At 37.4% G+C, this 22,153-nt stretch overlaps 2 protein-coding genes across 5 annotated transcripts in view; one reads left to right on the forward strand and one right to left on the reverse strand.

Annotated features, from left to right (window-relative positions):
• The first annotated feature begins 19,390 nt into the window (after positions 1 to 19,390).
• Positions 19,391 to 20,268, forward strand: LOC107561280 (insulin-like). Its single transcript, XM_016245690.1, has 3 exons — positions 19,391 to 19,425; positions 19,550 to 19,759; positions 19,848 to 20,268. Exons 2-3 carry the CDS (start codon positions 19,579 to 19,581, stop codon positions 19,991 to 19,993), a joined length of 327 nt encoding a protein of 108 aa, XP_016101176.1. The 5' UTR covers positions 19,391 to 19,425; positions 19,550 to 19,578; the 3' UTR covers positions 19,994 to 20,268.
• A 249-nt stretch (positions 20,269 to 20,517) lies between these two features.
• The window catches only part of LOC107561281 (hyaluronan mediated motility receptor-like), a 34,767-nt gene continuing 33,131 nt past the window's right edge, over positions 20,518 to 22,153 (reverse strand). For 3 of the 4 annotated variants that reach the window (XM_016245692.1, XM_016245694.1, XM_016245691.1), the window contains 3 exons: positions 21,512 to 21,688; positions 21,293 to 21,443; positions 20,518 to 21,200 (listed from right to left, as the gene is read on the reverse strand). In XM_016245692.1, the coding sequence (XP_016101178.1) occupies positions 21,181 to 21,200; positions 21,293 to 21,443; positions 21,512 to 21,688 (348 nt within the window). In that variant the 3' untranslated portion in view covers positions 20,518 to 21,180. Of the gene's footprint in view, positions 21,201 to 21,284; positions 21,444 to 21,511; positions 21,689 to 22,153 lie in introns of those variants that run through there. The other variant, XM_016245693.1, reaches the window with a different exon arrangement.

A 22,153-nucleotide genomic window follows, 5' to 3' on the forward strand; every position in this document is an offset into this window, starting at 1 on the left:
TTTATAAACCCAGTTTTGACAGTTCTCTCAATATAACCCAAAAGAATTTCAATGCAAATAGTACGTAAATAAACAAGAAAACATGACTCTACAGACATTTATCTGTGCACCTCTAAAACATCGCTCTAATATTGTTTTCTATGACTTCTGTCACATGATTTTGACACATTATCTTTACATGCCTGTTTGCATTCTGTATTCAATTGTGCAGTCTACATATCAATCACACAAACGTATGTAATTCACATAGTACTGCAATGGAATAATATTATGACATACTGTCTTTGTCCCTGCTTGCATATTCATTCAACATCCAGAGATAACATGCATGACAAAATCCTCTAAAACATTTTAGACAAAATTGGGAACATTTTTTTTTTTTTTAGGTGGGAAAGAAATTAATACTTTTATTTAGCAAGAACGCATTTAACTGATGCTGCTTTTGAACAGCACTGAACTTTTATCAATTGTTTTCAGCATTGATAATAATAAGAAATGTTTCTTGAGCAGCAAATCAGCATATTTTATATTCTGGAGGATCATGTGACACTGAAGACTGGAGTAATGATGCTGAAAATTCTTTGCTTTGCCAAAAAGCTTTGCCACCACAGAAATAAATCACATTTTAAAATATACTGCAATAGAAAACAATTGTTTTAAATTGTTATAGTGTCTTACAGTATTACGGTTTTCACTGTATTGCAGCTAGGGTTGCAAAGAGGTGGAAAATTTTCGGTAAATTTCCTGAAACTTTCCAAAAATCCCTGCAATATTCCAAAAAATCCTGGAACGTTTCCAAAATTTCTGGAATGTTTCTGAAATTTACTGGAAATATTCCACCTTTTTGCAACCCGAATTTACAACCTTGGTGAGAATAATAGACTTTCAAAAATAGAGAAATCTTACCAACCCCAAACTTTTGAACAGTACAGTAAATATCACAACTACCATCTAAATCACAACCATAATAAAATAACTGAGGGGTTTAACAGTTATGAACAACACAACGGCAACACTAATGTAAGTTCCAATGATTTGAAAACGCTCATCAAAGGAGACAGACTGCAATACTGATTTATTTCGGGCTGTAAGACACAAACGTCTTTACTTAACTCGAGACTTTAACACTTTTATCACTTGTTCAAATATAGCCAATTAACTTGTGTTATGTCACAGGGCTTGAATAATGCAGTTTTCCTTTAAAAATCTGTTAAAATGACCACTGAGACAACTTATTGTCTCCACCTGACTAGGCCGCTTAATATTTCTGCCAGTTGCAATATATGCAATATTTAGGAACATAATTAATTTCTTTTGTCCAACACAATTGGTTCATTAAAATGAGACATTGCCTCTTATCTTTTCTCCAAAGGTGTTCAATACTTTTATATTCTACTGCTGGCCTACAAACAGGGTCTTCCTGAAAGAGACAACCAAGAGCTATTCAATTATCAAGCTGGACTGGCTCCCCAACACTGAGAGTTCACTAACCTTACAACATCTAATTGAGTGAAGAATAATTCTCTTTCAAAAAACACAATCTATTTAACAGTCCACAATAATTACAGCTGGCATCAGTGGTTGAAAGAGGCTGAGCATCTGTCTATCAATCTATTTGCATATCTGTCGGATCTAACCAGAATCCATATCATCATGTACACCAGCAATGGCACAGCAAAATGTAAACAGCCACTTGGTACTGGCCCCAAAAAAGACAGCAGTGAGATGGCTCTCTAAAGCCATCGTACACGGGCGTCACATCGCATATTGAAAGAGAAATCCCAATCTCAATTCAGAGACCAATGCAGCAGTATAAATATTGATCTTCTCGCTATCTCTCATTGGAATAATCGCCAGAGGTCCATATATCTACTTGTGTGGGACTGTTTGCAAGGGTGGCCAGACTGAAGCCAATGCACTAAAGTCCATTCAACATATAAACAAATACATCAGGGCTCTGTTTAAGCCAGCGCATGGGAACCAGCTCCTGCTGCAGTGTCATACTGCCACCTACTGCTGAAAACACTGACCGTGTATCATTACCACTTGAGATCAAAGCGTAGTTGCTCTGCCTCCCAAGTGATGATAGAGTGTTTAAGATATTAAATGAAAAGAAGGATGTACCGATGAGGTTAAGCTATTCAATTAGACATAATTGTTTAATGAGATGTTGGGATGATCATCTTTTGGTTTCTTTCAAGAGGCTTTTAGAAAACCATTATGGATCTTCTTTTCTTATCATATAAACAGTATATTTAAAGTGTGCTTATTGATATTTTTAGGGGTAATAAAGCTAATCTTAATGTATTTTCTTTCTAAAACTGCTCATTAGACACAATGCCAGGCCTTAAAGGGATACTTCACCCAAATCATCATTTACTCACCTTACTCAACAGTTGCTGGTAGCCATTGACTTCCAAGGTATTTTTTCTTTTTATGGAAGTCAATGGGGACCAACAACTGTTATGTTACCAACATTCTTCAAAATATCTGCTTTTGTGTTCAACAGAAGAAATTAACTCATACATGTTTGGAACTTGAGGGTGAGAAAATGACACAGAATTGCAATTTTTGGGTGAGCTATCCCTTTAAGTAACAAGAAGCCTGACTAGCGAATCATTAACCAGCGCAACACAAGTATCTTACTGGTATTTTCCAGTTTGTCATTTGTTCGTGGTGATATTCTAGACATATTCACTCATATATTTTACTTTTACCACTTTGGAAATAATAGGAAGGTGGACTATTACCAATTTAAAACTGCACCATCATACGCTGTAGGTGTGTAAGCGGTGATTGGGCCTTTTCCCGTAGGGTATGGTGAAAGCGGTGGTTTGAAGTTAAGATTGACTCTGGGAGCAGTGAGACAGTCGGTCCTGCTCTATTCTCATAGATAATGAATCAGACAGTGGGCTGCTAGACTGTGTTTATGGGCGTTCAGAGGCGTAAAGCGGGACATGGGGAATTCATATTCACATATAACAGCCTGTGACACGCACAGAAATGACAGGGAGCGGCACGAAAGCAATGCGCCTATAGTGACTCGCACTTAAACTCGGGGGGAGAGGAGGATCAGGGATAGCAAATCGATTCAGCGCTCGCCATCCCCCGACCACCAAAGTCATTTTGGCTGCAGTAAAAGGAAATTCTATTACCAGTGACAAGTTTGTTTCATTTGCTCTATTGCTTTCATAGCCCAGACATTGACAATGTTGATGGTTTTTCAAATAAAATCATTTTACGTCAAGGCCATAGTGCTATCTCCAGACCGGTCTAAATTGCTGTCTTCTTCTTATAGAGGTTTTGACACTAAAAATGCCATGGTCTGATTGATCTCCCAGGATCTCCCCTGGTGAAGTTATAACCTCCGGAGTCCGGACGAATAAATATCTGGCCCTATGTGACCAGAAGCAGAGAACAGACTGGAAGGTCGATGCACACTTGTACTCAAAAGTTTGGATATAACTAACTCATTATTCATTGCATTGTCGTAAGATAGTGAACTCATTAAATTTACTTCCTGAATCAACTTCATGATATAGGAACTACTTCAATACTGTTTAAAAAAAGCCACCGATGTATGTTGCACACTTGTTGAATGTTTTGCCTCAATTATCCAGTTCATTTAATCAACTAAAAATAAAATGTAATAAAAAAAAAAATATATATATATATATATATGTATATATATATATATATACAAAAATAATTTCAAGAATTTAGGCATAAATCTTTAGATCAAAAGGCTAAGATCTGTCTCACATACACACACAAACAAAGAGGAAGTACTTGAATACGGTTTAAAAAAGCATTGTATGATGGAAAATTGTTGACAGTTTCGCTTCCAATATCCAGTCCATTTCAATAAAAAAAAAATTATTAAAAGCATTTAGGCATAAATCTTTGGATCATAGGCTTAAGATCACACACACACAAAATTCAAATAGTAAGTGCAATTTTTATTGCATTTTTGTCCCTTTGGCTTCAAACCCTCGAAAAGACACCCTTTATGAAGACCAAGATTCCTGCTGTATACAGTGTAATCCCTTTTTTATTTGTCTGCTGTTAAAGCCCATCCAGCTTTTTAGAGAAGGAGGACAGAGACAAAACAAGCCTGGGCAAACAGACGTCCAGAATTGAGAATACTGGCTACAGAGGCATGATCCGGGTCTGATCCAGCACTTCAGACTGACATGATTCTCAGTAATGACAAATCTCTCATTGAGAGGCTGCAGGACTGACCAAAGAGCTCTCACACACACGCATACATCCTTTAAAAAACGTCATGTTTCAACACCTCAAGCTGCAAGGCTAAATAAACACCAAGTGGCAGTCAACCTTTCAAAAGCATGCCGAGATCACTCACACCTGAATGCGCAACACACCATATTAAAGCCTTGCGAGAGATGTAGGGCAATAATAGTTTGTAATAATATTGCTACAGATCTTTAAGTTTTGTGTTTTCACATTGAAGCTATAATACATCACTGCAGCAGTATTTTAACTAAGTAGTTTAAGATTTGTCATCACACAGCCTAATGATGGGACCATTCAGAAAATTGGTGATCAAACACTTTACATTATATATATATATATATATATATATATATATATATATATATATATATATATATATATATAAATATATATATATATATATATATAAATATATAAACATAACATTTTTCTTAAATATATACATGCATGTGTGTTTATTTATATATACATAATGAATATACACAGTACAGACACATATATTATGTAAACAAAAACTTTTATTTTGGATGTGATTTATTGTTTGACAGCACTCATATACTGTATATACACACATATACATATATATGAGAAGGTAATTTTAACTGTGTGCATGCATGCATTATCATTAAAAGAAACACAATTGTAACAGACCGGGTAGCTATTGAAAATAAGACCTTTTAACATGCCTCGCTCATTAGCGGTACATAAAGTACTTCAGACAATCTCATAGAGTGCAATAAAAAGGCTGTATCCTGCCTCCGGCGACCGTTTTCCACAAAGACACACATCTGCGATTAACACTGAAATTTTTGCTTGATATTTACACTGTGGGGTAAAAAGCAAACTCATGGGATAAGACAATTTGGTGAGACACATTAATTGCACCAATGATTATCAGGCAAGATCTACTCCTGCTTCATATTTATAGTTGTGTCCACTTTTCATTACCGGGTATAAATAATGTGCATAAATGTGCCTGCACCCTTCGACACACTCCATAATATTGCCAAGCAATATCCATCTTGTCTGAGGTTATCAGACATTACCTTACTGAATTATATCTATTAGTTGCTTCGCAGCTTGCCTTGCCATCAGCCTCTTTCTGTAGCCATGACAGCATTAAGTTTTAGCTTTATTGCATTTTCTTTACCCAACATACACCATTAATCTGCTTAATGACTACCATGACCCCTTTCATCCAATTTCATAAAATAAAACGTATTAATAAAAGGCATTAAAGCTCCTATTGTACAGGATCTTCTAATAAATCAGAGAGCACTTTTCAAGGAAATGGCTGCACATAAAGGTCGCTGGGTACCTTATTTATTTACTGTTAAGAGGGTTTTGTGCATTTGCACACAAAGATTAAATCAGAGGATATTTGATGTTTTTAAATGAAAGGAATTGCTTTGAAGATTGACAGAAGCCTTTTCACTCGTGACAAAAACATGACTTTTTTTGAAAATGTTGTCATGTTTTATCAAGACATGCATGTCCTGTTGGACACATACACATTGGCTGCAAAAAGTCTGGACTTTCACTTGACTGAAATGCTTCTCATTATCAAAAAATCTTTTAATCTAATGGCTTAGCTTTAAATGTTTGAAACTATTTGTGCACATATAAACTGATCCCATGTACAAATGTATATATACACACACACACACGTGTATGTATGTATAAAAATATATATATTCTAAAAATATAGAAAATATAAATAATTAAGTGTCTGAATGCCTCCGCCTCCTGTTGTCTTCTCAAAATCTAAAGACATATTTGTTTAGAACTGTTTTGGACTGTTTTTGCCTGTAAATGGTGCTTGATCTGTGCATATTTCTCTCCTGATTCAGACAAGATTACTTCTTTCCTCTGAAGAAAGCAATATTATGGATAGAGAACTACTTTAATAGAGGACTCATATTTTAGCCAGAACAGCCTGAAGTTAAATACATCCTTATAATGGATTTGTTTGTTACCAACACACAGCTTTTCACTTCACAAGACATTCATTGATGGACTGGAATCATGTGGTTTACTTGTGGATTATTGTGATGTTTTAAATCAGCACAACTTCCCATTCTCCCATTCACTGCAGTGGATCCATTGGTGAGAAAGTGATGTAATGCTAAATTAAAATCTGTTCCGATGAAGAACCAAACTCATCTATACATATACATCATACATTTTCACCAACCTTTGTCATTTTTGGATGAACTATTTATTTAAGAAAATATGCATAACAAAAACTATAACCTAATTGAACATGGTGTCTGTCAACCTAACCTGGTGATTTCCATCTATATAATATTGTAAAATCTCCATTCCAATCACTGTAGTTCCTTGCTGTGTGCATAATTATGTGATCTGATTAATAAGAACACGAGAGAACTGAAACCTGCCATATGCACGCTTTAAAATACACTTTATGATCTGCAAACCTGGCAAGTGCTGAGATCAGGAGTTATGGCGTTCACAGCCCTGAGTCTGAGGGCTTTGAAATCATCTACAGACTGGAAAGACTAATCCCTTTGATCAGGGCCTTGCCTGAAAATCTGTTCCGATGAAGAACCAAACTCATCTATATCTTGGATGACCTGAGGGCGAGTACATTTTCACCAACCTTTGTAATTTTTGGATGAACTATTTATTTAAGAAAATATGCATAACAAAAACTATAACCTAATTGAACATGGTGTCTGTCAACCTAACCTGGTGATTTCCATCGATATAATATTGTAAAATCTCCATTCCAATCACTGTAGTTCCTTGCTGTGTGCATAATTATGTGATCTGATTAATAAGAACACGAGAGAACTGAAACCTGCCATATGCACGCTTTAAAATACACTTTATGATCTGCAAACCTGGCAAGTGCTGAGATCAGGAGTTATGGCGTTCACAGCCCTGAGTCTGAGGGCTTTGAAATCATCTACAGACTGGAAAGACTAATCCCTTTGATCAGGGCCTTGCCTGACACCTCGTCATAATTTGTCCTGAGGTCCAAAACACTGGGCAAAGACATAATTAAACTAACATCACACACCGTGCATTCATAAATCTGAAGTTTTCAGTGACAGTACTGCAAGTGGTTAAGACAAATCCAAATTATATAATATTTTATTACCATAAAAATAATCCACTAACTTACACTTTTTTTTATTCAGTGAAATAATTTAGATTTCAAAAGAGCTCGAGTGGGGAAAAAATAAGAGACTTATCAAACAGCTCTGTGCAGGGGCAAAGGGTAGGAATTTTAACAGGGGTCAGGACCAGGGGTGTACAGCTATGGGACGGGAGCGATACAGTATCAGCAATATTTCTAACAAAGGCAATGAATCAAAGAACTACCAGCTATTAAATCTTGCAGACCTTTTTCCACTTCAAAACCCTCCCAAAAAGACATTAACAAATAAAAAAATATGTATGTGAATCTTCTTTAAAAAACTAATTAAGAAAATATAAATTTTAGACAAATATGGCAATAACCACATGAAAATATACACATGAAAACCTCTTAAAGAACTAATAATCTTTTAAAAGATCATTACACTATGTTTTTATGTTCTATACACACTGCAAAAAGCATATTCACTAATTTCAAGATAAGCTAAATCTACCCAAATAGACCCCATAAATGTGAGCCAACTCAATTGGCCTCTCATAAATTAACCACGCATTAATACCACGCATATTCAAACTGTACTACCACCCACTCTAATATCTATATTCAAAGAGGAGTGAGTGCCTTTTAAAATTTCACAGGTGATCAGAGGAATTTAATCACTATGCATTGCATCCAGTTCCGGGCACGTTAGCTGGTGTTGATTTTAATATCAAAGCCTATTCGCCATCAAGAGCAGTGCTCGAGATCTCATTACCCGGCCATGATAGATGAGAGGCAGAGCGCACCTACCACACGCCTCAGACACCCACCCACCTGCTAACACGAGCCTCTAAGGGACAGTGGATCAGAGCGCAGCCCCTCAACTGGTGGCACTGTGACCTCTTCTAAAAGGGTCATGGACAAAAACAAAAATGCAAATGCAAGCAAAAATGCTACTAAGCATATAATCTTTAAAATGATTGAGTTTATCAACTTAAAAGGAAGACGAAACCATTTCCCATATCGATTGATGTCAAAGGCTAAGAGTCCAATCAAAATGTACAATGATATTTTGACAAATATTTATATAACTTGCTGAAAGCGAGCTAAAAGACATAAGCATGAAACAAGATTTTTGACATGACCTCTTGCTTTAACCTTTGAAGAAATAAAAACTTTTTTTTACCTTCCTCCATTCCTATCACTATACTACTGATAAGACAAAAGTGCCAAATAAATAAATCAATTCAATTAATTAATAAATGTATACTTTTTAACAATAAAAACATATTAATAATTCAAAATATATATAGTTGTAAGTGTTGCTCTTGTTCCTATCATTATCATACCAATAAATGTAAAGCGATTAATTAAATAATTCATTATTTTTTTAAATAATTGTTTCTGTGAGTACTTCCAGCATTCCTATGACTATCCTATTAATAAAAGCAAAGTGCCAAATAAATGAATAAATCATTTTTACGTGCTTCTGGCATTCCTATCAATAAAGGCAAAAGTGGCAAATAAATAAATAGTTTTTAAGTGCATTCAGCATGCCACTATCCTATAGAGAAATTAATAAATTAATTAAAACCATTTTAAATATATATAGACATTTCTTTTTCTATGACAAACAATTTTGGTACTCGTTGGGTCACCCAAAGTTATCCAAAGAAAAGACGTCCTGACTTTGATCGTCCTCTCAGGTCAGGATTAATAGTCCTTCTTTATGAGTGCAACTGTTTTTTGATGTTACATATATGATTAACACCAGGGGCTCAATTTGGCTAGGTGTCACAATTTGCCATGGACTAGTAAAGTCTTTGAGGCATGTGGTCACTGCTGATGAGGGGGAGACACATTAAGCCTGTTTCAATAATTAACATAAAAAAGCAAAAGACATTCCAGCCCTACACTCGACATTCCCTCAGTGAGGCGCAAGATGAGTTGCACAATTATTTAATTTAAGAAATTACAAAACAGCAGGAGCCCCACAGGTAGCACAGACTATGCCTAAAATGAGATTTGATTCAGTGTTCTATTTGGCCTCCTGTGGAGGGGTTTCGAATGGAAGGACAACACCATGTGCCTTTGCAAAAAAAATCTGAATCTTATTTCACACAAGGATCAGCCCTCATCAGCACATCAAAGACTCCTTACCGCATTAGCATTCGACTGAAGTGAGCTCAAGCTTCTGCTACACTACACGGATCCATACAAATGATCACCAGCTAATGGCCACAGCTAGACGGCCAAACACATGAAACCGTGCCGAAAAGCCTCAAGCCAATAATTCATAAAACGCTGAATGTTCTGATATAAATCTGGCAATTAGGCAGAATCTCAGACCTTATAGCAAACGAATCCAAAGGAATACGTCTATAACACCTCAAAGAATAATATTTCCATCTTGTAATGGCGGCTGACACTTATTTTAAAGAAAAGTCAAGGTGAAGTGTCATTTTAACACACTCATCCCAGCACAACTGAGACATGCATTTATGCCATATCAGCATCAAAGGCTATATTTAGAGCAAGCTCCAAAATAATAACATTTAGAATGTGGGTGTGTATAGCGCTCACCATATACAGTGGGGAAAAAAAGTATTTAGTCAGCCACCAATTGTGCAAGTTCTCCCACTTAAAAAGATGAGAGAGGCCTGTAATTTTCATCATAGGTATACCTCAACTATGAGAGACAAAATGAGAAAAAAAAATCCAGAAAATCACATTGTAGGATTTTTAAAGAATTTATTTGCAAATTATGGTGGAAAATAAATATTTGGTCAATTACAAAATTTCATCTCAATACTTTGTTATATACCCTTTGTTGGCAATGACAGAGGTCAAACGTTTTCTGTAAGTCTTCACAAGGTTTTCACACACTGTTGCTGGTATTTTGGCCCATTCCTCCATGCAGATCTCCTCTAGAGCAGTAATGTTTTGGGGCTGTCGCTGGGCAACACGGATTTTCAACTCCCTCCAAAGATTTTCTATGGGGTTGAGATCTGGAGACTGGCTAGGCCACCCCAGGACCTTGAAATGCTTCTTACGAAGCCACTCCTTCATTGCCCGGGCGGTGTGTTTGGGATCATTGTCATACTGAAAGACCCAGCCACGTTTCATCTTCAATGCCCTTGCTGATGGAAGGAGGTTTTCACTCAAAATCTCACGATACAAGGCCCCATTCATTCTTTCGTTTACACGGATCAGTCATCCTGGTCCCTTTGCAGAAAAACAGCCCCAAAGCATGATATTTCCACCCCCATGCTTCACAGTAGGTACGGTGTTCTTTGGATGCAACTCAGCATTCTTTCTCCTCAAGTTGAGTTTTTACCAAAAAGTTATATTTTGGTTTCATCTGACCATATGACATCCTCCCAATCCTCTTCTGGATCATCCAAATGCTCTCTAGCAAACTTCAGACAGGCCTGGACATGTACTGGCTTAAGCAGGGGGACACATCTGGCACTGCAGGATTTGAGTCCCTGGCAGCGCAGTGTGTTACTGATGGTAGCCTTTGTTACTTTGGTCCCAGCTCTCTGCAGGTCATTCACTAGGTCCCCCCGTGTGGTTCTGGGATTTTTGCTCACAGTTCTTGTGATCATTTTGACCCCACAGGGTGAGATCTTGCATGGAGCCCCAGATCGAGGGAGATTATCAGTGGTCTTGTATGTCTTCCATTTTCTAATAATTGCTCCCACAGTTGATTTCTTCACACCAAGCTGCTAACCTATTGCAGATTCAGTCTTCCCAGCCTGGTGCAGGTCTACAATTTTGTTTCTGGTGTCCTTTGACAGCTCTTTGGTCTTGGCCATAGTGGAGTTTGGAGTGTGACTGTTTGAGGTTGTGGACAGGTGTCTTTTATACTGATAACAAGTTCAAACAGATGCCATTAATACAGGTAACGAGTGGAGGACAGAGGAGCCTCTTAAAGAAGAAGTTACAGGTCTGTGAGAGCCAGAAATCTTGCTTGTTTGTAGGTGACCAAATACTTATTTTACCGAGGAATTTACCAATTAATTCTTTAAAAATCCTACAATGTGATTTTCTGGATTTTTATAGTTGAGGATAGTTGAGGTATACCTATGATGAAAATTACAGGCCTCTCTCATCTTTTTAAGTGGGAGAACTTGCACAATTGGTGGCTGACTAAATACTTTTTTGCCCCACTGTATATACACATCTAATTCATTTAAAACTCAATTTTCCCAAATAAAATGAGACAAATCAGTGAATCTTTGTCAGATTTTGCTAACTTCATGAGACAAAAGACAAGCATTGATGGTTTTAAACGATCATAGGTTAATGATAAAGAACTTAAATTTAGATTTAGCTGACCATTCTGACTTCTGTAAATTTGTTTGAAAATAACAGATACATTCATTCCATTTGCCACTTTTTGTAAATGTATAAATTCTATATGGGTTTGACAACTGAGACAACTGTAAGTAAGCCATCGTTGTTTGTAACGCCTGTTTGGAAAAAAATGTTGTTATCTTATGATTATTGACTAAATACTTCACCTTTAAGGAAAAACCAGTTACCCTGTTAGAAAAACAACCTACTGGTACATACTCTTGACAACCTGATAACTGCATTTTTGGGGTTAAAATAATTGAATTTATATATTTGTAGAATAAACACTCTACAAAAGTTGAAAAGAGCAGCTGGGCATTCCAAATCTGTGATTTCTAGAATATTGCAGCTTTAAAATGAGACTAGTTCATTCAAGTCCCCCCAAAAGGCTGGTCGTCCACGTAAGACAAACGCAGGAGAAGACAAGATAATGCAGAGACTCTCAACGGGGAATCGGTTCAACACTGCAGCTGGAATTGCTCGCCAGTTCAGCACTAAACAGGGTAAGGATCTGCCTCGGCACGTTTAAGGCCCTGTCCACACGAACACAGGTATTTTCAAAAGCGCACCTTTTTCTATGCAGTTTGGCCGTTCGTCCAACCACCAGGTCACTGAAACGGAACATTTCTGAAAACTCCTGCCAGGGTGAAGATTTTCAAAAACTCTGGTTGCAGTGTTATCGTGTAGACAGCGAACCCGGAGTTTTTGGCTTGTGACGTCGGAGCATGTGCTGTTATCTCCGCATACTAGAAACTTTTTCAGGCTTCTGATTGTCCAACATGGCTTTACGGTTGAGATTATATCACCACCTGTTGACTTGGCATGCTCTTGACAGTGCTTCATAGCATGCTTTTGCGTTTTCATGTGGACGGAAATTTTTTTTTAAAACGGAAGGAAAAACTCTTTTTATAAAAACACCCGTGTACGTGTGGACATGGCCTAAGAGAAGTCGGACTGAAAGCACACTCTGCAGTGACCAAGCCTCTCATCAGCAGAGAATCAAAAGGCTAGGCTCACCTTTGCTGAGGAGCATGTTGTCTGGAGAGAGGAGAACTGGTCCAAAGTTCACTTTAGTGATGAGAGCAAGGGTAATTTATTTGGGTCTGATGGGAAACATTTTGTTCGGCGTCAAACTGGGGAAAGACTGAACCCCAAGTGCATAAAGAAGTCGTAAAGAGAGGTGGAGGAGGAAGTGTCATGGTTTGGGGGGTGTTTTCTGCAGCAAGAGTTGGGCCTCTTATACAGATACATGGTGAATGCAAATGTTTATCAGAACCTCACTCAGCAACATGCAGTTCCTTCCCTGTAAGCATCTCCCAATCAGCCTGCAATTTTCATGCAAGACAACGCACCCGTCACACTGCAAAACGGGTAATGCAGTTCATTGAAGATAAGAACACTGAACTAATGAAATTGCCGGCCCAGAGATCTAAACCCAACTGAAAATCTCTGGAAAATCCTTGGCAACAAAGTTATGGCTAAGAAACCCACTACAGTTACTGAACTATGGAAGAAGAGTGGCCCAAGATCACACCAGCGCAGTGTGAGAAACTAGTGATGTCCTGCAGCCGCAGATGTGCTGAAGTCATTCAAAGCAGGGGCCTCTACAATTCCTACTGATTTCTGACAGCTGTAACCCTCTCAAATGTTAGTTGTAATCTTCTTTTGTGCTACAGTGGTTAACGTTCTCCAATTCTGATCACTGTGTATTCCACAAAATAAAGGTTTTTGTTGAAATACCTTAGATATTTTGTGAAACATGTTATGCTATAGGTAAACGCACTGCTAATATTCCTTCAAATTTTGAGCAATATTTCAGAAAAAATTAAGTATTTATAGATTGTTCTTTAATTTTGATCTCCACTGTGTGTGTGTGTGTGTGTGTGTGTGTGTTCATCACAATTATGTTGACATGCAGAAAACTACCTAACTGTATATATAACATGATGGTTGAAGCTCACTTACTTTTGAGTTTCTCGGACTGATCCATGCAGAACAATCAGGTGTGATGTTTCAGGCATGTGCTGTCTTGGCTCTTTGCACCATGTCAATACTTTCACTGTAGCCTGTGCATGTAAAATAAGAATGGCAGGTTAGCATTATTGAGTCCCAGTTCCTACACTGGTCAAATCGATTCCTCCACGTATCTATTTTAATGACTGAGCAATAAATCGAGCCACAGATTCTTCTTCTAATGAGACTGGTACCAGGTGCCAGAAGGATTCAAGGGCCTTATGTTTTATTTGTAGTGAGCACAACAGTAGGCTACTGCTGTACACCTGACCCTCACAGTAGTAAACAGTAGGATACACCTGCAGAAAAGGGGAAGGAAGGTTCTTGAGGGGATACTGCAGAATCTTTTTCCATTTTGTATCTGTTCGGTCATCCTGATTTGCACTACTGTGGCCCGAAGAAAAACCACACATCTTACTTTAGTTATTTTAGTGAACCATAAGGGAAAATATATATTTAATCATTTAATATATAAAAAGACAAAATTATTTTAAGCTAATTGAATTTTTTTTTTTCATTTTCTCAACTATATGGACATATTTAAAAATAATAATAATAATAATCACAAAAACAAGCAACAACAACATTACTAAAACTTTCAGTAAAATGAAAACGGGAAATTTAAAATTAAAAACTAATTGAAAAAAAAAAAAAAAAACCTAACAGTATTTCGAAAGATCAAATAATAGGCTACTGTTCTAAACGACAAGTCACAAATATTTATAGTTTGGAGGAATTACTAGACAAACGCAAACATAAACCACCTCAACGCTACACCTAAATAAAACTACAATGCATTTTTGAATGACAATAATCCATCTAATCCATTTATAACTCAATTTTGCCGGACGAAATCAGACCTCACAGTGAAAAATGTTGCCATATTTTTCTATCTTCGCGAGACAGCTTATAAACACATGTACACATTCACAAAAAGACACGCAGCGAAACGATTTGATTAAAGGTTGTAATAAAGATCCTTAAACGAGATTTAACTAACTGTTCTGAACTCAGTAAATTGGTTTTAAAACATAGATAATCCAAACATTGACACCACTATGCTCACAACTCACCTCAGGCAGGTGTAATCCTCAAAAAAGTCCCGGATGCAAAACTGGGCGTGTCTGAACAGCTCACATTTCCAAGTGGCGTTGATGGTGAAGGGTGTTTTTGAACAAATCTTTTAAGTGGAAGAATCATTCCTTCGCTTCAGTATGCTTACATTTGGAATGCCGTATACAGCATGCTACTGTTTCTGCCATATTAAGACATGCCAGAATTAGTAAGAGTAGCTACTATAGTATGCTGGTCGGCTATGTTATGCCAAGTTGAAGTAAACGAATGATTCTTTCACTTAAATTATTTGCTCAAAAACACCGATTCATTCCGAATTCAAAGTAACCATAGCACGAGCAAACAACATTCGAACGCGGGCTGTCAAAGAAGCAGTTCATTGGTAGGATCCACTTAACGAATACCATTCACGAAACGATTCGCAGTTATGAATCTGCACCACAGATCTACGTAGATAGTTCACTAGGCTGTAGATCAATGAACGAGACTCTTTGAACGAATCTGCTCTGAGTAAATGAATCGATGCTTTACTCTTACCCATAAAGACTCGCCACCTACTGGCGTAACGCTGCAGCCGAATCTGCAGAAAGAGGATCGATGAATCTGAAATAATCGTTCTAATAATAATAATAATCCGATTCAAACCACCGGGCTGAATTCAAATCCCCACACTTAGTGCGTTATATGTGTCAGCCGTTTTGTAGCTTTTCAATGTTCTTAGTAAACAAATTAATTATCGTATCCCAAATTTTAGGAATAGCAAAGTGTCATATTTTCAGATCAATATGAAATTAAGTGAAACTGCATGTAGTAAAAAGGAAAAAGAAACAGCCATGTTTCTGTCAAAATTAATGACTAATCATTAACTACAATAAAAATTATTCTTTTTTTGTACCATTTATTTAAAGGGGTCATATGATGCGATTTCAATTTTTCCTTTCTCTTTGGAGTGTTACAAGCTCTTGGTGCATAAAGAAGATCTGTAAAGTTGCAAAGACTAAAGTCTCAAATCCAAAGAGACATTCTTTATAAAAGGTAAGAGTCAGCCACGCCTACCTAAAACGCCTCGTTCTAACACGCCCCCACATGTCTACCTCACTATGTGGGAAGATTTGCATAACGCCGCCCAAATGTTCACGTAAAGAAAGAAGGCATAACTTTTCGTCTCACTGTAGTATTGTTGACGCTGCAGTCATGTCCTGAAGACGCCGTGTGCTTCGTTGTGAAAGCGAAACTACTTTGTTTGGTCTTCCAAAAGAGGACACGACTACAAATCAGTGGTTAAGTTGTATTTACAACACTGTTCCAGAACAGTTTAACCCAAATATCCAGATGTGTGCGGCACATTTAATGGAGGCCTGTTTACTGATCCTGGGAGAGTAACGTTAGACTAAAATGCCGGCAGTTCTGACTCACGTAAGTACGTTTTCATTTAAAGGATTTGCCACTGATGATTCTAACGTGAGTTTTGGGCAGTAGAGTAGTACTTGTTGTTTGTCATTTCTCCAATCACAATACAAGTGTTAAATATTTATCGTTAACTACAATAAAAAAAATGTAGGCCTAAGATTTGTATATAATGTTGAGATGATGTTTGGTCAATGTAATAATAATAATAATAATAATAATAACAACTAGCAAAATAATAATCTTATGTATAGTTCTAAATATCAGAAATAACAAAGTGGTACATTCTGAGAATAATTCAACTCTCTCTCTTTAATTATGTATATTTTATATTATTTGTTTTATTTATTTATATTATTATTATTATATTAAATTTTTTTTTGCACGTGTGGTACGAACTTGCTGGCCTGTTAAACTGTTAATGAGCAGCTGTGGGCAGGTTTAATCTCTGAGAGCACGAGTACCACACGACAGACCCCCGGAGGCCGATCCGTGTGTATCGATTAACCTGCTCGGTGGATGTGGAGGAGACGATTAACCTCTAAGGGCATTTTATAGTCTGCTTCCCCGCATTGCCAAACGCAACACACCCCTTTCATTCTGCTCTCCATTTGCACTGATAATACCAAAATCCTGCTCTGTGCCCCACTCCACAACTCTGAGCCACGAAAATGACCCCATCTTTCCAGCACAGGTTGATCGATACACCGCATATCTCACCGCACAGACTCCAGCACATCTTCATTCTGCAGAGGCCTGACAAAACTTCTCAATTCTGACCTGCATAGCGCAAACAAGTCTCTTTCTAAGGGTTCATAGAGGGCCAGCGGTGAAGAGACTGCAAATAGGTTATCATGCTCAGAATAAAGCTCACTGCTGGGTGTGTTTGGCAGGGAATGCTCCTGAAAATATTCCTTAATGGCAGAAAAGAATCATAGTTGAATAGCTGAAAGGAGGAATGTTGAAAGCAATCTCCAGGGAGAAAATATGCCCACTAACACCGGCATCGATCACATTGAAGATGACACAGCAGCAAGAAAATGAGACAAAACTCAATTCCAACAGCTCATATTCCATTTGTCTCCCTTGCAGCTGAGGACTAAAAGGGCAATTACCTAGCACTTCAGAAATGCCTCTTTCTTTGCAAGAAGATAAAGTGAGATGTACCCAGGGCTTGTTGTTTTATTCTGTGGGGATTTGTCATATCTGAGATATTTAGCCATTTTTTTCAACTGTCAACTCATCCTCTCACTCAGCTCCATCATTCTGTGGCAACATTCAGCAGGACAGTATATGTGTGCGCGCGCCTGGAACAACACTCAGTTTGATGGGCTATTTTGGTGCAGACTTCAGCTTCACAGTGGATCTCTCACCTCACCGAATTTAGTATTCCGGCGTAAATCTGCAAAAAAAGGACAGTGAAAGTGCAAACGCCGGTCTTGCGTGTTTTCGAGTGGGAGTGGAATGGCAGAGCGAGGGGTAGGTCACACCAGAGGTTAGTGCTGAATTACAGACTGTCACTGCTTGGACAGGGAGCGCAGACACAGGGGACAGGCTGACAGAGCCGGTGTCCAGACGAAGAACAAGCCGCAGTCAGACCGGACGGCCAAGTGTTCCTTCTATAAAACAGTATTGGACTTTAGCTTTCCTCCTGTCAGTGCATAAGACACAAGACAGCTTTAAATAAACTGCACTTGCTATAGATACCAAATTTAGTCAGAGCATATTTAGACTGCTAGATCTCTAATTCATCTTCACGTCTGTGAGACAGAGATTCAGGCCATCATATCGGCATTTACTGTTTCTCACAATTTAACTAATTTAAACAGTATATATTTTAAATGTGAAGTTCAAAACAGTTCACTAATGGTCTGATGAGGCATGTTAAACATAAAAAAAATATATATACTGTATATAACATTGGCTTTGATGCTGGTTATCAGCAAGAACAAACAATTATTCGATTTTGATAATAATTATTGAATTATGAATATTGTTGTTGTTGTTATTATGATCTAATAATTTAATATTTAATAAAAGTAATATTATAAAATAAGAAATAAAAATGTATAATACTTGTATGTAATGGCCAATATTTTAAAATACATGCTGCAAATGAAAGTCACAAACTGTTCCAAATTAATTAATTAATAATAATATTAATACTACTTTTATTTGGAAAAGTGGGTGGCTTTAATTTGCAGAAATACTGGGGAGTTTTTATTTTATATTATTGGATATATAATATAATATAATATAGATTGCCTTTCCTTTATATGAATACTGGAGGTGATTTTATGAGTATTTCTTTTGCATTGTTGGCCTAATTAAAAAAAATACAATTAGAAAATTATGATATAATATAATAAATAGTGATTGCCTTTCCTTTATAGGAATACCGGAGGGGATTTTATGAGTATTTCTTTTGCATTGTTGGCCTAATTAAAAAAAATACAATTAGAAAATTATAATATAATATAATTAAATAACAGTGACTGCCTTTCACTTGCAGGAATACTAAATGATTTATAGAATTTCTTTTCAAGGTGACCTGCTTTCTTTGTGTTAATATGGCAATTCATTAAAAGTCTGATTACAGCTCTATTCACAGCCCCCTGATAACGGCCTCATAGCATAGATGAAGGGAGAACTGAAAGACAGCATTGTATTAGCCTACCTCAGGGGGTCACCTGTGTGTCCCTTGGTGTTAACGTTTGAAGAAACTTAAAAGGTGAAGATGATGACTCTCTACAACTTCACACTTTCTCCCCCAGGAGTCTTTTTTTTTTCTGCAGGCCCTGTGCCGCTTTAGACACCTCTGGACCCTGACTCCAAATGCTTTCAAAAGTCCCACTTTCATCATAGATCCTCACATATCTAACACGTCTGAGAACTACTTCCTGCTCTCATTTGCCGTTTAGTTCAATAAACAATTCAGCAAGATAAACTAAGAAATGATAGTATGCCTAACTGAAATACTCTCCTGACCTGTACATTTTAAGCTGATCGTAATAAAGCCCATTACAGTGATCTGATGTGTTCCTAATACTTCTTAGCAAGAGGACATGCATAAGGAGTCATGTCATTACACGGGAACTTTTGTTTTTCCGCTGATGCCATCAGGAGCGAGGGCTGGCAATAGGACGCTATATAAGCAGCACGATTCATCCCAATCCTGACCACACTTGATTGACTGTGCTCACCCAGGAACGGTAAGTGGGAAACCAAATATTATGTTGCTTCATTTTCTAAATGCTCAAGATTGCATGTTTATGCAATGCAATTTAACCGTGAAAACAAAGAACACTGCTTTCAAAAATGTGCTCTTCATTCCAGGTAGTAAATGTCCACAGCTTCTGCCCATCATGGTCCTGTTGCTCCAGGCAGCAGCAATAATCCTGCTGCTGGCCTCTCTGCCTGGATCACTCTCTACTCCATCACAGCATCTGTGCGGCTCCAACCTGGTGGACGCGCTTTACCTTGTGTGTGGGCCTAGAGGCTTCTTTTACTCCAGCAGAAACAGGAGGGACTTGGAGACATTGCTGGGTGAGGACTTTATGTACAGCTTTTAAATAGAGGAACAAAACGGTTTTAATGAAACTTTTTTTTAAAAAGTGTTCACTTCCCCTTCCAGCCTTGCTCTCAAATTTAGCAGATTATGAGGTAGCCGAGGCCGATCCATTAAAACAGAAGGTGATGATGAAGATGAAGAGAGGGATTGTGGAACGGTGCTGCCACAGGCCCTGCACCATCTACCACCTGGAGGACTACTGCAGCTGAACAAGCAGAAATACTACGTCAAGGTCAAAGATTTTAATAAATGATCAATACATGCAAGAACAAAGTGCTTGATTGTTTGCTTGTCATTTTTGAACGGAAGCTTGTAGTATGAGGAAGGTTTCTCTGAAAGTATATTGAACGACAGTTCTGATTTTCCTTGTGCTCTAGCACCCTCTGCTGGAACATGCATAATATTAGGCTCTCAAACTGATGAGAAATGCATGTTTAGAGTAAAACAATGTGTAATTTATGGAATAAAAAAAACCAATGACAAAGCAGAGAGAGGGAGAAAAGCAAGTATTTTATTTTTTAAAAATTCACTCACTTTATACTCTTAAAATATAAAAAAGCCACTAAAATTAAGACCACCATAGTTCTGACATTAAAGGGATAGTTCACCCAAGAATGAAAGTCGATTCATTACTCACCCTCATGTCATTCCAAACCTGTATGACTTGCTTCTGTGGAACACAAAAGATATTTTAAAGAACGTTGGTAACTATAAAAAGTTTTGGTTCCCATTGACGTCCATTGTATGGACCCCAAAAAATAAATAAATAAAAGAAAAAAGAAAAAGTCAATGGAAAACAAAACTGTTTGGTCATCAACATTCCTCAACATCTCTTTTATGCTCCACAGAAGAATGAAATGCATACAGGTTTTGAACCATATCAAGGCGAGGAAATTGACCATTTTCATTTTTTGGTGGACATTCCCTATAAGACGAGTGACGGACAAAACAAAAACTAATTATTACAATTATAAAAAAAGAACATTTCAAGAACTCAACTTTCATACAAAAAGAGGAAGAAATTAAACACAACAGCCCATCTTAAGGCTTGCTGGACATTTTTAAACAAAAAGTGGGCTAACTTTGAACTTTTTAAAAAGAGTTTAGAATAATCACACACCCGGTGCTGAACAAAACCAGATAACAGAACATTCTAAGTGAATCTAAGCCCATATACGCATATTTTCACCACTGTAGTCAATCAACACCAACATCAAAAAAAAGTGGGTTGTCAATTACACATGAATATTGAATGACAAATTCACACACAAAATAAAACCTACATAAGATCTGCATTGTCATAGAGGCAGTCAGGACATTGGAGTGCTGAAATATCCTGTCACAGTGTTCAAGTTGTCCATAGGCCATTACACCAAAGTAGTCCACGAGTCATAGTTTAATGCAAATTTTTGTTGCCTTGGAAACAAAGAAAAAGCCTAATTAGATTTTAAATGTATAATAATAACGTGTAGCAGGTTAGTCTACTGTGTGCTGTTCTTTTTAGTTACCTTGTGTAAGAGCTGAGGTGGGCTGCTGATTTTCTTTGAGCTCGTGTTTGAAAGCCTTGCTGGGGTCGAATCTCCGCGGCACCTGAGTGGATTTGATCCGATCCAGCTCTTGCCTCTGTTTCCCAACCTGTGCCTTTAGCTTGGACACTTCCTGCAGAGCACATGAACACGGTCAGCTACATAGCAAAAACATCAATCAAACAATGACTAATGCCTTACTTGCTTGAGTTCCAAGTTCTCCTCTTTTAGTTTGACCATGTGTTTGATCTTCTGTTTCTGGTTTTGATGACCCATCAGATTGGTGTAGGCACCAGCTAACTTGTTCAACTCTGCCTGCGTGGCTCCTTTCTCATTCAACAAAGCGTTCCTCTCTGCCGCAAAGCGGTCCAGCTGTTCCTAAAGACCAGAATAAGCAGACAAATGAGAGGATTCGTCTAGTGCATATTTACTTGTCTGTCTAAGAGTTTTTGCAATATAAAACCAAGCTGTGTGTAGCACCTTCAACTCTGCACATCCTTCACAATCTTTGGAAAAATTGGCTGACTAATCTTTTCAGTGTGACCTTAGAGCACATTTGTGATTATTGCAAAGTGCTGTTACTCATTTTCATTGTGAAGCTTGTTGCAAAGGTATCTTAAGTCAAAGAGAGTATGGTCAGCAGAAAATGATCATAAAACAAATGTACTGGATTTGGCAAAAGAAAAAGAGAATTAAATATAATCTAATTAGAAAATGAGAGAAAAAAAAACAATAAAAAATTAACTGGAAAAATAACATTTATAAAGATAAAAAGAACAACAAAGAAAAAAAATATATATAAAGGGGAATAAAATAAGGGGGGGGGGGGGCGGGCCTAAATTG

Source organism: Sinocyclocheilus grahami, unplaced genomic scaffold (genome assembly GCF_001515645.1).
Source record: "Sinocyclocheilus grahami isolate Dianchi unplaced genomic scaffold, SAMN03320097.WGS_v1.1 scaffold764.1, whole genome shotgun sequence".
Lineage (NCBI taxonomy): Eukaryota > Metazoa > Chordata > Actinopteri > Cypriniformes > Cyprinidae > Sinocyclocheilus > Sinocyclocheilus grahami.